This window comes from Onychostoma macrolepis, chromosome 11 (genome assembly GCF_012432095.1).
Source record: "Onychostoma macrolepis isolate SWU-2019 chromosome 11, ASM1243209v1, whole genome shotgun sequence".
Classification (NCBI taxonomy): domain Eukaryota; kingdom Metazoa; phylum Chordata; class Actinopteri; order Cypriniformes; family Cyprinidae; genus Onychostoma; species Onychostoma macrolepis.
In genome coordinates, this window is record NC_081165.1 from 1907060 (window position 1) to 1919432 (window position 12373).

The 12373-nt window shown below is 34.4% G+C and overlaps 2 protein-coding genes across 2 annotated transcripts in view; both read left to right on the forward strand.

Moving 5' to 3' along the window:
* The window catches only part of acap3b (ArfGAP with coiled-coil, ankyrin repeat and PH domains 3b), a 90904-nt gene extending 87717 nt beyond the window's left edge, over positions 1-3187 (forward strand). The window contains exon 24 of the mRNA XM_058791567.1: positions 31-3187. Coding sequence (XP_058647550.1) covers positions 31-178 — 148 coding nt within the window. The 3' untranslated portion in view covers positions 179-3187. The remainder of the gene's footprint in view (positions 1-30) is intronic.
* Positions 3188-6655: 3468 nt separating this feature from the next.
* Positions 6656-11984, forward strand: LOC131549527 (ubiquitin-conjugating enzyme E2 J2-like). Its single transcript, XM_058791797.1, has 6 exons — positions 6656-6762; positions 6970-7010; positions 7118-7220; positions 8607-8745; positions 9972-10052; positions 10128-11984. Exons 1-6 carry the CDS (start codon positions 6656-6658, stop codon positions 10308-10310), a joined length of 654 nt encoding a protein of 217 aa, XP_058647780.1. The 3' UTR covers positions 10311-11984.
* Positions 11985-12373: the final 389 nt, after the last annotated feature.

Genomic DNA, 12373 nt, shown 5'->3' on the forward strand with positions numbered 1-12373 from the left:
CAATGTTTTTGTTCTCTCTCTCTCGGTCAGATTGCGGTTAGCCCGGATGAACGAGGAGATGCGAGAAGCAGACGGGCCCTTCGGACAGCCAGGTCAATACCCCAGCAGCAGTCCCACAGAGCAGCAGTATAGAAAGTGTATTCAGGAGTTTATCTGCCTCACCATTGACGAATGCTAGGGGGCGCTCTTGAGCGCTGACAGACTATGAGGAGAATACCTACTAAGTTTGTAGCCCTTAACAGGAATAGCTTTAGCAAGGATCGAGTGCTATCTTCAACCTCCTCCCCACCTGACCGATTAGTTTACACGTTGTGTTCGTATGTATGTATGTGGTTAACACAAAATATTGAAATGGAATGGCTATTTACAGTATGCGACGGCTAGAACGCCGCTGTTTTGAATTGTGTATCATTCAAACGTGACGTTAAATGCGATTAGTTAATGGCCTAATCTAATTTGTTTCAACAAATTTGAATTCATTAGCAATTCAAAACAGCATTTCCGAGTGTTATTGAGTCATTATGTGTAAAATATGACTGTGCGCACTTTTCCTACCGACAGTATTTTTTTTTTACGACTGACTTCTTTTCTTTTTATATGTTATTTTGCCTCATGTAAATGTTGTTTGTTGTGCTTTTTATTTATGTTCCGTCCTGAGGATTAGTGCAATGATAACTGGAATACAGAAATCTGTATTCGTGTACATTTTCTCGTTTAGTAAAGAAAACAAGGCCTTTATGTTTAGCTAACTAGGCTTTTTTTGTCTTTTACATTTCAAAAACACATCGGACTCCCTTCATATGCTAATAAAACGGGTGTTTTGACCCCTTTAAAGTTTTAAAGAGATGTCAGCTATTCGAAATAATTTATAGAACTTATAGCAGCCGTTTGTTTTATATATTTGTACTTGTATTGCCAAGCTCCCAAATGACTGTCATGTGATTTTTAATGAGAAATGCTTGTCTAGAGCAGTCTGTCTATAGAAGCAGTCAGCATTTGCATGCGTTTAATCGCTCGCACACCAAGGCAACGTGCCTGTCTGCATTAGCAAGCATGGTTCCTTATTTTAGCCACCTGATTCTGTCAGTATGTAAAAATGCATGACCGCAGAAGACATCTGCTCCGTGTTGTCAATTTTTTTGCCCATGTTTGGTTCAGATGATCCCTTTTCAAAGAGTAAGCCATCAGAATCCTGTCTCCCTTTCTAATCCCTGATAAAAAATATATATATATGCATCCGAATATGCTTACTTCCATACTTTATAGTAGGCAAAAAAAATGTATGTGAGCCAAGTAGTATGTCCGAATTCGTAGTATTCCTAAAACAGTACCCAGATGACGTCCTAGTAACAGTGAGATTCTGAAGTGCGCATCTGATGGATACTTTACTATCCCATGAGGCCATGGGAGAGGATGACAGTGAAGCGACGCAACTGACATCGCAGGTCACGTGGCCGATGTAGTACGTCCAAATTTCATTCATACTACACACACGCATACTTTTTTTAACGTGAAGCAGATTTCAAACCAAATGTAGTAGGCTACCTGTTTGATTTCAGATGCAGCACTTTTCTTCAGCAGTTAGCACTATGCCAAGCTAGTAGGCTAAGCTGTTAGCTTGCTAACTAAAGGCTAACAGAAAACAGAGAAAGGGAATTAATATGACAGTTTTTTTTAGCTTCAATAATAAAATATACAAATTAAAAGGTATTAATTAACCTTTTAATGATTAAGACAGTAAAGGATTTCTAACCACGCAATGAATAAAGTACACATAACAAGTTTTCTCAGCTAAAGGAATAACTTTGTGGAGTAAGGGGGATAGGATTCTATGTGACACCGGCATTTGTGGGTGGATTTTTGCAAGTAAAGATGAAACATGTAAAAATACTATGTAAATAATAATATTGGCAGTTTCGAACCAAACACTCTACCAGTCTGCAATTGGTCAACAAACAAATAGACCCGCCCCCAAACTCATGCCATTGGTTGAGCCACCGTTACTATGTCAGACTGGTCGGATGCTCGAACAGAGCATTGTTTTGATAGACAAACTAATAGAGTGTCTGCGCTTTTTGGCGAATTCAAAATGGTTTACTTAGTTTCTTCATATTTAAGCTGACAGAAAAAAAATATTCAAATACTGAAAACAAAATTATACACTTCACCTTTAAATAGTGCTGTCAAACGATTAATCGCGATTAATCACATCCAAAAAAAAAAAGTTTTTGTTTACGTAATATATGTATGTGTACTGTGTTTATTTGTGTATATATAAATACACACACACACAGTATATATATTTAGAAAATATTTACATGTATATACATTTATATATTTATATTATATATAAATATATTTAATATATAAACATAACTATTTTTTTCTTAAATGTATACATGCATGTGTTTGTATTTATATATACATAATAAATATACACAGTACACACACATATTATGTGAACAAAAACTTTTATTTTGGATGTGATTAATCGTTTGACAGCACTACCTTTAAATCAGTGCAAATTTTCATCTCATTAAAAATTTGCTTTGAGAACGGAAAGTGTCATTTTGTTTTACAGAAACATTCGGTGGGCTGGAATTTCGTTTTTAATATCTGAAAATAGAGACAGTGTATAGAATAGATACTTGCCATCAAGGGACCAGTTCAGTCGTTGTGTCTGGATGTGTTTTAAACAAAGTTGAACTGAAAAATGCTTCTTAACTACTGTGCTGTGAATATGCTTTGATCTTTGAACTGTTCTCGACTGCTTGCTCTCTCGCTGTGGTTCTTGCGTTCAGATCTTTAACTCGTTTTCTCTTGCAACATTCGGTACAATCTGTTTTCACACTGTTAGATGACATTCTGTGTTTGGAGACATTCTTGTATTGTTTGTACAATTGTTTGTTATTGTTTGTACGACAGAAATCTAAAAAGAAGCTTGTCTTTTGAAACACTGACAAACAATAAAACAGACAAAGTCTTGAGCTCATTTTTCTGCTCTGCTCTTTTCTCTCTTACGACACGCTCTGCATCAGTCTGCGGTTCCTTACCAACAGCTGTGTTTGTTTAAGGAATTACGAAGGCTTTTGCAGACAGTGAAGTGTGGGGGTGGGGTTTTTTCACCCATAATGCAGTTGATTTCTGTGTTTTTATTGTCATTTATATTGTGATGGTAACATTGTCTTACTGGGTATTATTCCTCTCTTAGAACCCAGTATACCTGCGAGTCCATTGAGGGTAAAGCGCAAGAGTTCCCGAGTGAGTGATGTTACAGACTGTTCTCTACTGGGTTTGGGTCTTTCACTTGCAGTGGTGGTTACTTTACGGGTCTCTTGCCTCATTTAAAAGGCTTCTGTGCTTATACTTGTGTGTGTGTGTGTGTGTATGACTGACTCGAGTCATAAATACAGCTTGAAAATGCTGCTCTTCAATAAGGTCTCAGAGCAAACTCACTTTTTCTCCTCCCTAAATCACAATCACATTGGGTAGTTGACAAATTTCCTTTCTTTTTTTAAATTCAACAATTTTAGTTTCAAATTACATTTTAAGTATATTTACACACCATTTATCAAACTTTTGGGGTGAGTTAGAATTTTTAAAACATTTTGAAAGAAATCGCTCACCAAATCTGCATTTATTTATCAAAAATACTGTAATATTGTGGAAAAATTATTACAGTTTTAAATAACTGTTTTCTCTTGGAATATAATTTGAATTGTAATTTATTTCTGTGATCAAAGCTGAGATTTCAGCATCTGTAAGCCAGTCTTCAGTGTCACATGATCCTTCAGAAATCATTCTAATATGCCGATTTGCTGCTCAAGGAACATTTGTTACTATTATCAGTGTTGAAAACCTTTTTTCCTAAATTCTTTGATTAAAAGAAAGTAAAAAAAACAAAAAACAGGATTTATTTGATAGAATTAGAAAACAGATTTTTTTTTTTTGTAAATGGTCAGTTTTGATTAGTGACTGTCAAATGATTAATCGCGATTAATCACATCCAAAATAAAAGGTTTTGTTTACATAATATATGTGTGTATTATTTATTATATTTATATATTATATTTATTACTATATATATATATATATATACACACACATACATACACACACATACATACACACACATGCATGTATATATTTCAGAAAAATGTTACGTTTATATATTAAATATATTTATAATATAAATTATATGAATATAAATATAGACATGTAAACATTATCAAAATATATACTGTATGTGTGTGTATTTATATGTACACAATAAATATACACACAACACATTATGCAAACAAAAACCTTTATTTTGTATGCGATTAATCGTTTGACAGTCACTAATTTTGATATGTTTAATGCATCATTACAAGTGTTCATTTCTTTTCAAAAAAATACTGACCTCAAACTTTGGAATGGTTGTGTGTGCACATTATATATTACACACATTGCACTTATGATTATTAATAATTGTTGTAGTTATTATTGTGTAAGTTAAGTTGTATATTTAAAATTCTGTTACTGGTTACTATTTCTTTTCACATTTTCACCATATTTAAATATTATTCTCAATTAGTAATGTGTGATAATTTTACGTAAAATATAAATATTCCATGTAGTCTCATAATATAAGGACATAAAATTTATAAAAAATTGTTTGGGGAAAAAGAGACATTTTTTAAAATAGTTTTAGATTAATTGCAAAGCTTCTCTACATCTCATGTCAATTGCCCAGTTACATTTTATTTATTTTTTATATATAATTATGGGGAAGTTTTGCAGAATGCTGGGATATCATGTGATATTATATTACACTACATTCCATTAATACAATTATAATAAATGACGTCCTGGTGTTCCAGAGCAGGGACTCGGCTGGTGTGTTATTCTCAGTGCAGTACTTGAAGTCTGCTAACTTGTTTGGTTTTGCAGGCATCACCTCGTGCACTGTCATCTTTCGGGAGTTTCCGCACATGGCTTTACACGCCTCCAAAACACTAACCAGCTGTCCCGCTTGACCAGATGCCCTCAAGAGACTCAAGCAGGACGTGAATGACTGTGATGAAGACTCTACTCATCTTAAAGAATAATATATGATAATATTTAAAGAAGAGCTTGGGGATAGTGATGGGTTTTAACAACATAGATTGATTTGTTTTTAGGTTTGGTCCTCTCCTAAGGCTCTGTATGGGATTTTATGCTTTTATAGTTCTTGTAATGTTGTTTTTAAAAGTTGACATCCCTTGTGTGATCTGAGTTAAGCAGCTCTGATTCCCAGGATTTGGTTTTGCTTCCCATTATTAAAGTGAGATTTATTCAGTATTCTTGATATTTGTGCTTTTAACTATGTGAATAAAAAGTCTAATTCACATGTAAGCATTTTGTAATATATCTATGATGACAGTGACATCTAGTGAGCACAAGCTACACAAGAATGGATGAAATGGTTGAATAACTATGTTCCTTGTTTTTTGAAAATGCTGGAGGGATAACTTCAACAACTGGAAAATACATTGGCAGTGATTTTGGTAATAGAAATATTACTTTCTGCAACAACTCTGTGACTTTTCAATCATCAGAATTTAAGAAAACATCCAAAATAACGATCAAGGAAAAACCTGTAACATTTGAATTTTTGACTATAACTTTGCTTTCAACTTTTAAAATTAGTTATTGTTTTGTTGAAATTAGATCTTTCAATTCAATTTTTGGACCTTTCAGTTCCCTTTTTTTTTTTTCTTTTTTCTTTTTTAAAGACCCTTGACAAGCCATTTCATTTTCTTTAACAAGTTGTCATTGAAACAGGAAGCTGGGGCAGGATATTTTGCTTATATAGAAAATGCTGCTATGTTTTATAATAGGTCTCTCGCTCATTTGAGATTTTGCTGAAATATTGGTTGGTTTATCTTTAAAAAAAAATAAAAAAATACTGGGTATTGTCATAAGTTTTTTTTTTTTTTTTTTTTTAACTAATGGCAAAACACTTTGGCGAAAATAAAAAGAATCTTCAGACAATCAACAATCAACAAATCTAAATCTTTTTGTTTTAATATGTTTTAATATGCAAATGTGTGCATATTTAAGATGTTAAACATGGCATTTTTTCATATGGAAAGCCTTCCCTCTGATAAGAAGAAAGAAAAATGATAGACCATACCATTCCTTAAATTATTGAATCAAAAGTGAAAGTAGACAGAAATTATGTTACCTTCGTTTTCCCTTTCTCTTAAATCACTGCATTAACATTAATAGACTTGTGCACGTGCTGTTTATGTGACATGTCCGGTATTTACTGAAAGTTACAAAGCAGGTTCACACATGAAACTGAGCCATTTACAGATACTATTCATCTGAGACTGGACACACACTATTCACTTTCATCTGTTCTGAATTCACTCAAGAGGCGAGTATGTCATGCATTTAACAACGTGTATGTGTGTGTATATATATATATATATGTATGTATGCATGTATGTATGTATACAGTACATCATGTGAAATTTATTGTAATTATTACAACTATTGTGGTTGTTTTATTTTTCAGACATAAGAATCAGCTTTACTATATGCTTCTAAAGAAAGCTGTTTCTTTTATATTATGATTTTAATATTAAATGAAACTTCATTTCAGATGAGTGTGGGTGGTAACAGGGAGATGACCAAAACAGCAACACGGCGTCTGAAGCAGGATTACCTCAGGATAAGGAAAGAGCCTGTGCCTTATATCTGTGCTGAACCTCTGCCATCTAATATACTGGAATGGTACAAATGAGTCTGAATTACACTAAGAAAGAATAAAGTCAGGTCACTGTTTTTGGCACTGATGTATAAATTTAAACAATTAGATTTGAACAATACATCTATTTGCTCTACTGTATAGAGCAAACAAACAAAAAACATTTATGTTGTGAAAGAAACCTTTGCTCTCAATTCATATCTTGGAATGTTTGTTGATGAAATCTTCCACAGGCATTTTGTTGTTCGTGGACCTGAGAAAACCCCTTATGAGGGTAGGTGTGAATACTTTAACTGGAGTTTCATTCGTGTTTCTATAGGCCTATTATTTACACTTATTTCTTCTTCTTTTGTTAATTATGTGTTGTAATGCATATCTAAGGTGGCTACTATCACGGCAAGTTGATATTTCCTCAAGAATTTCCTTTCAAGCCACCCAGTATTTATATTATAACCCCTAATGGGAGATTCATGTGCAACACACGGTAAGGTCAATAACTATGGAGTCAATTTATTGCCACATATATATGCAAAAAAATAAAGTATTGAGCAAAAAAAAAATGTTTTGCAAACAAAAATAAAGTATTGAGAGAAAAAATTAAGTTTTGCAAACAGAAATAAAGAATTGCAAAAATTAAGATATAATTCATTGCAAAAATCAATGACAGTTGTATAAGTAGCTTATGAACTTTGATTCTGTTTTATCTCTGCAACACATATTTTCCATGCTCACACCTACTAATTAATTTGCAACGCTCCATTTATTTTGCGTTTCAGTCAAGCGTGAGCTCGCGATACCATTTTCCCTTTGCGCTTCACTTTTCTGTGCGTTCGTCATTAGCTGAAGATGCAGATCGCAACAGGTTCGAAAGTCAGCATGGCAGAGCGGAGTGGGGTTCCAGGTATGTCAAGTTGATTGTTTCCTTTTATTTCACTAACTCTAAAATGTGTGTTGTTTTGTTAACTAAATGCGATAACCATTTACGTCATTTGCCAAAGTTTAAGAAGTTAGAGATCATTTACCCGTGCATGTGAACGTGTTGGAAAAAAGTTAGCATCTGCTAGTCATTTATCTCAATATGCACACTTTTATACTGTTGATGGATTATGTTGTTTACTTTTATTGATTACGATATTCTTACACTACAAAGTACGCAAAATATGTTATATGTTATATTGTGTCTCAACTCTGGCAAACGACGTTAATAGCTATCGCCACATTTTAGTGCAATAAAAGTAAACAATCAACTTGACACACCTGGAACCCCACTCCGCTCTGCCATGCTGACTTTCGAACCTGTTGCGATCTGTGCCTCCAGTTAATAACGTGGCTCCGAGGGGGGCGTGCCCATGCCCGCTAAACACGCCTCAGTTTCTTGACTTCACCCCCCACATCAAAACAGTGCCATGAAGTGAAACACACAGAAAAGTGAAGCGCAAAGGGAAAACGGTATCGCGAGGTTACGCTTGACTGAAACGCAAAATAAATGGAGCGTTGCAAATGAACTAGTAGGTGTGTGCATGGAAAATGTGTTGCAGAGATAAAATTGAATCAAAGTTCATAAGCTTCTTTTACAACAGTCATTGATTTTTGCAATGAGTTATATCTTAATTTTTGCCATTCTTTATTTCTGTTTGCAAAATGTAATTTTTTCTCTCAAAACTTTATTTTGCGATCTTTATTATTGTTTGCAAAACAATTTTTTTGCTCAATACTTTTCTTTTCACTTCATTTTCTTTTGCAAAACTTTATTCTTTTGCATATATATGTACCATTAAATTGACTCCATAAATAACAGCACATGTTCATAAACATTCACTGTGGCTCACTGTAACTCATTTCAAGTATGTGCTCCTGTTTGACCCTGCAGGCTGTGTCTGTCCATTAGTGATTTCCATCCTGACACGTGGAATCCGGCCTGGTCCGTCTCTACCATACTCACCGCACTGCTGAGCTTCATGGTGGAAAACATTCCCACACTGGGAAGCATAGAGACGTCTGACTTCATCGTACGTACACTGAAAACATTCTGCTCAATGTATAGGCTGTATATATTATGGAGACCCTCAAGCAGGGGTGTCCAAACCTGTTCCAAGAGGGCCACTGTTCTGCAGAGTTTAGCTTATATCCTAATGAAACACACCTGAAGCAGCTAATCAAGGACTCAATGGAAGTGTGCTGGAGCTGGTTGAAGCTAAACTGGGCTGCGTTTCACAAAAACATTGTTAGATAACTATGGTCGTTAGTTCCATTGAACTCTATTGGTAACGACGAAACTTGCGACCATAGTTGTTTTTGGGAAACGCCCCTGCTACAGAAACAGTGATGGTGACAGAAAGAAAAAACAGGATAGTAAGAAAAATGCTCTTGGTTTCTCTCACAAAGCAGTTTTCTCGCAAGTGTTGAGAAAGAATTAGCTTTCTTTAGAAAAACGTGTGGTCTCTCGCAAAACTATTCCATTAAAACGATACATTTTCGGTTTCTTGTAAAACTATTCAGTTCAAACTGAGAAGCTTCGCTGTTCTCTCGCAAAACTATTCCGTTTTCTCATTAAAAAATGTGTTACATTCCCCCAAGAAACTTTGCTTTCTTTATAAAAAAAAATGTGTGTCCTTTCGCAAAACTAATCCGTTCAACTGACAATCTTTGCATTTTCTCGCAAAACTATTCCGATCAATGGAGAAAATCTGCGTTCTCTAGCAATACATTTACGCACTCTCTGAAAACTTTTCCATTTCCCTGAGAAAATAACGTTGCCTCGTAAAAATGTTGTTCCCACGAGAAACTTTGTTCTCTTACTAAAGTATTCCGTTCAACTGAGAAACTCAGTACCTTTGCAAAACATTTGCGTTCTTTTGCCAAACTTTTTCTTTCCCCTGTGAACCTTTGTATTTTTCCGAGAAACTTGCTTTCCATAGAAAAACAATCATTCTCTCGCAAAACTATTCCATTCCCCAAGAAACTTTGTATTCTCTCGCAAAAGTTTTGCATTTCCCCATTGTTCCCCTTTGCTTTTCTGCTAAACATTTGCGCTCCCTGAGAAACTTTGCATTTGCTCACAAAAGCACTTAAATATAGGTCCCCCCTTATTATTTCCATCACAAAAAGTTTTGCGGACAAAAACGTTTCTCAGTGGAAGGCAAAAGCACCATCATCATATCATTTTATTCCATGATATTAGACATATTAAATAGTTATTATTCATACTTTTATTATTTTTATTTTTGTCTGTCAGAAAACTCAGCTGTCTGCGCAGAGCTTGGCCTTCAATCTGAAGGATAGAGTTTTCTGTGAGCTGTTTCCTGCGGTTGTGGAGGTAAATCTGACTCAAGAAATCTGAAATAAATGTGTCTTCATTTAGTTATACATACTAATGTTTTCTCCTTTACAGGAGATCAAGGTGAAGCAAAGGACTCAGAAAGACTTTGGCGTTCCTCCTCATAACGGTCATGTGGCACGACGTCAGCCAAAGTCAAACCTCAGAGGAGCACTTGCAAACCTGTGTGTTATTGCTGGTTTGGTCGTCTGTGTCTACACAGTCAAGTTTGTGCTACATCATATAGGCCAGGACTGAAAACAGACTCTTCTGACGAGACCTGAAAGCTCTTTCTGAGTCGTCACTCTTTCGTTTAACCAAAGTGAACTTCTGTTCAGAACATTTGTGGTAATGCAATGATAAAGCATGGTTTTCTGAAGTTCATGACATTACGCTGGGTGAAAGCCACTTTGAAATGAAACTCTCTACTGTGACACAGTGGAAAAGCAGCTTTTGTCATTTTCTTGATTGAGCTGGCCACGACAGAGCAGTTAAACCGAAGAATTAACCGTCAACAGTGTTTCTATTGAGCCCCTCATTATCCGTGTTGCAGTTCGTTCTCATCCTGTTTATTTTTCTTTCGGGTCCTTGCACTTTCATAACAGTTATGACGCCAAATTCTGCTTTAAAAATCACTTCCCAACACTTATGGTTTTGTTAATGAGAAAGAATTGAATAATACTTTTTGTAAAGTAAATTACTTTAGTTATTTAATATGTAACTGTTGGAAAAGTGGTTAACTGTATAATTACATTCATATCTGTCTTTATATTTTGTGTTACAAGAATATTATTTAGTTGTTTCTTTTGTTGCTGAATTATTGTTTTTATCTGTAAAAAAAACATTTAATGTTCTATCTTTTCCGATTCTGCAGGTTGTAACTTAATAGCACATCTGACTCAAGGCTGTTTGAATCTGAATCAAAAGAAAGCAAATTATTAAATTTCTCTTTGAAGTTAAAGTGCGAGTTATACAAGCATTCAATAAACTATCATTAACATGACTACAAATCTTTACATTTACAACACTGGATCATTAGCAGTCATTTTAGTCACCCGAAAACCCTGAAATTATATAATGCATCTCTAATAAAGTGTTCCTTTTGAATCAGAAGTCCAATTACACAATTTTTTTTAGTCACACTTTATTTTAAGGTTAAATTTTTGCCATTAACAAACCATTGAATACGACTTTTGCCTCAATAAACTCCTAATCTGCTGCTTATTAATAGTTATAAGGTAGTTGTTAAGTTTAGGGGTAGGACTGAGGATGTAGAATATGTTCATGCAGAATATGTGCTTTAACTTGTGCGGTCTTTATTTGTGAATCACACTAATGGTCTTTGCGGTCAAAAGTGAGATTAGCACCTCCTGATGAGAGCAAAGAAAGAAAAACATGTAATTTCATGGTGTAACCACTAGATGCCTGTATAGGAATCTATAGAGAGGCTTTTGAATTCCCTAATTATTTTTATACATAATTGTTTACTTTTATTAGGTAGTAGATTTAAATGTATATTAAGGCATTCTCAAAGACTACTTTTTGTCAAGGTTTATATTTTTTGTTGTTTTAAATGTTGATTTGAAGTGTCAGTTTTTGAATTATTATTACTACTACATTCAAACCTCAACACAGAAAGCATTTTGTTATACAAAACATTAAAATTCTAAAAATGTAAAAAAAAAAAACAGGAATGCTTTATTAGAGCTTTATCCTTCTGGGTCTGATCTGATTTCAACGTCTTATTTCAGTTTTCTGACTCATTTTGGCTATATGGTTCTTTTTTTTTTTTTTTTTTCTTGACTGATATGTTATTGTTTTGGTTTATTTGTTGGGGTATTATTATTATTATGGTAATATTGTGTTAGGTCATGTGACCTTTGATCAACTGGAGGTATAAGGAGAGGAATATCAGTGTTGTTCATTTGTCTGATGAAGAGCCTGTGTGTTCGAAACGTAACACACTATGCAAATATTTTTAAATAAATTTCTTTGATACTTTTGCAGCTTTGGTGTTGCCGACTTTGCATTTCTAATATGCTTCTACTTGTTTTTAGTCGAGCACCCATTAAAGATCGATGTGCGCGCTGTTGTTTACTCTTTGGCTATATGGTTATAGCCATACCAATTCATTTGTGTGTGTGTATAATTGTGTGTGTGTGAGTGTGTGTAAGTGAGTGCGTGTGAGTGGATGTGTCTGTTTTGCACTCTTGATGTTTTGCACTTCCTTGCTGTCCACTTTTTTACTAAATTGTAGTTGAATTATTTATTTTATTTTACATAGTAGCTGTGTTACAGGCACACCAGTTCATAGGGGTGTG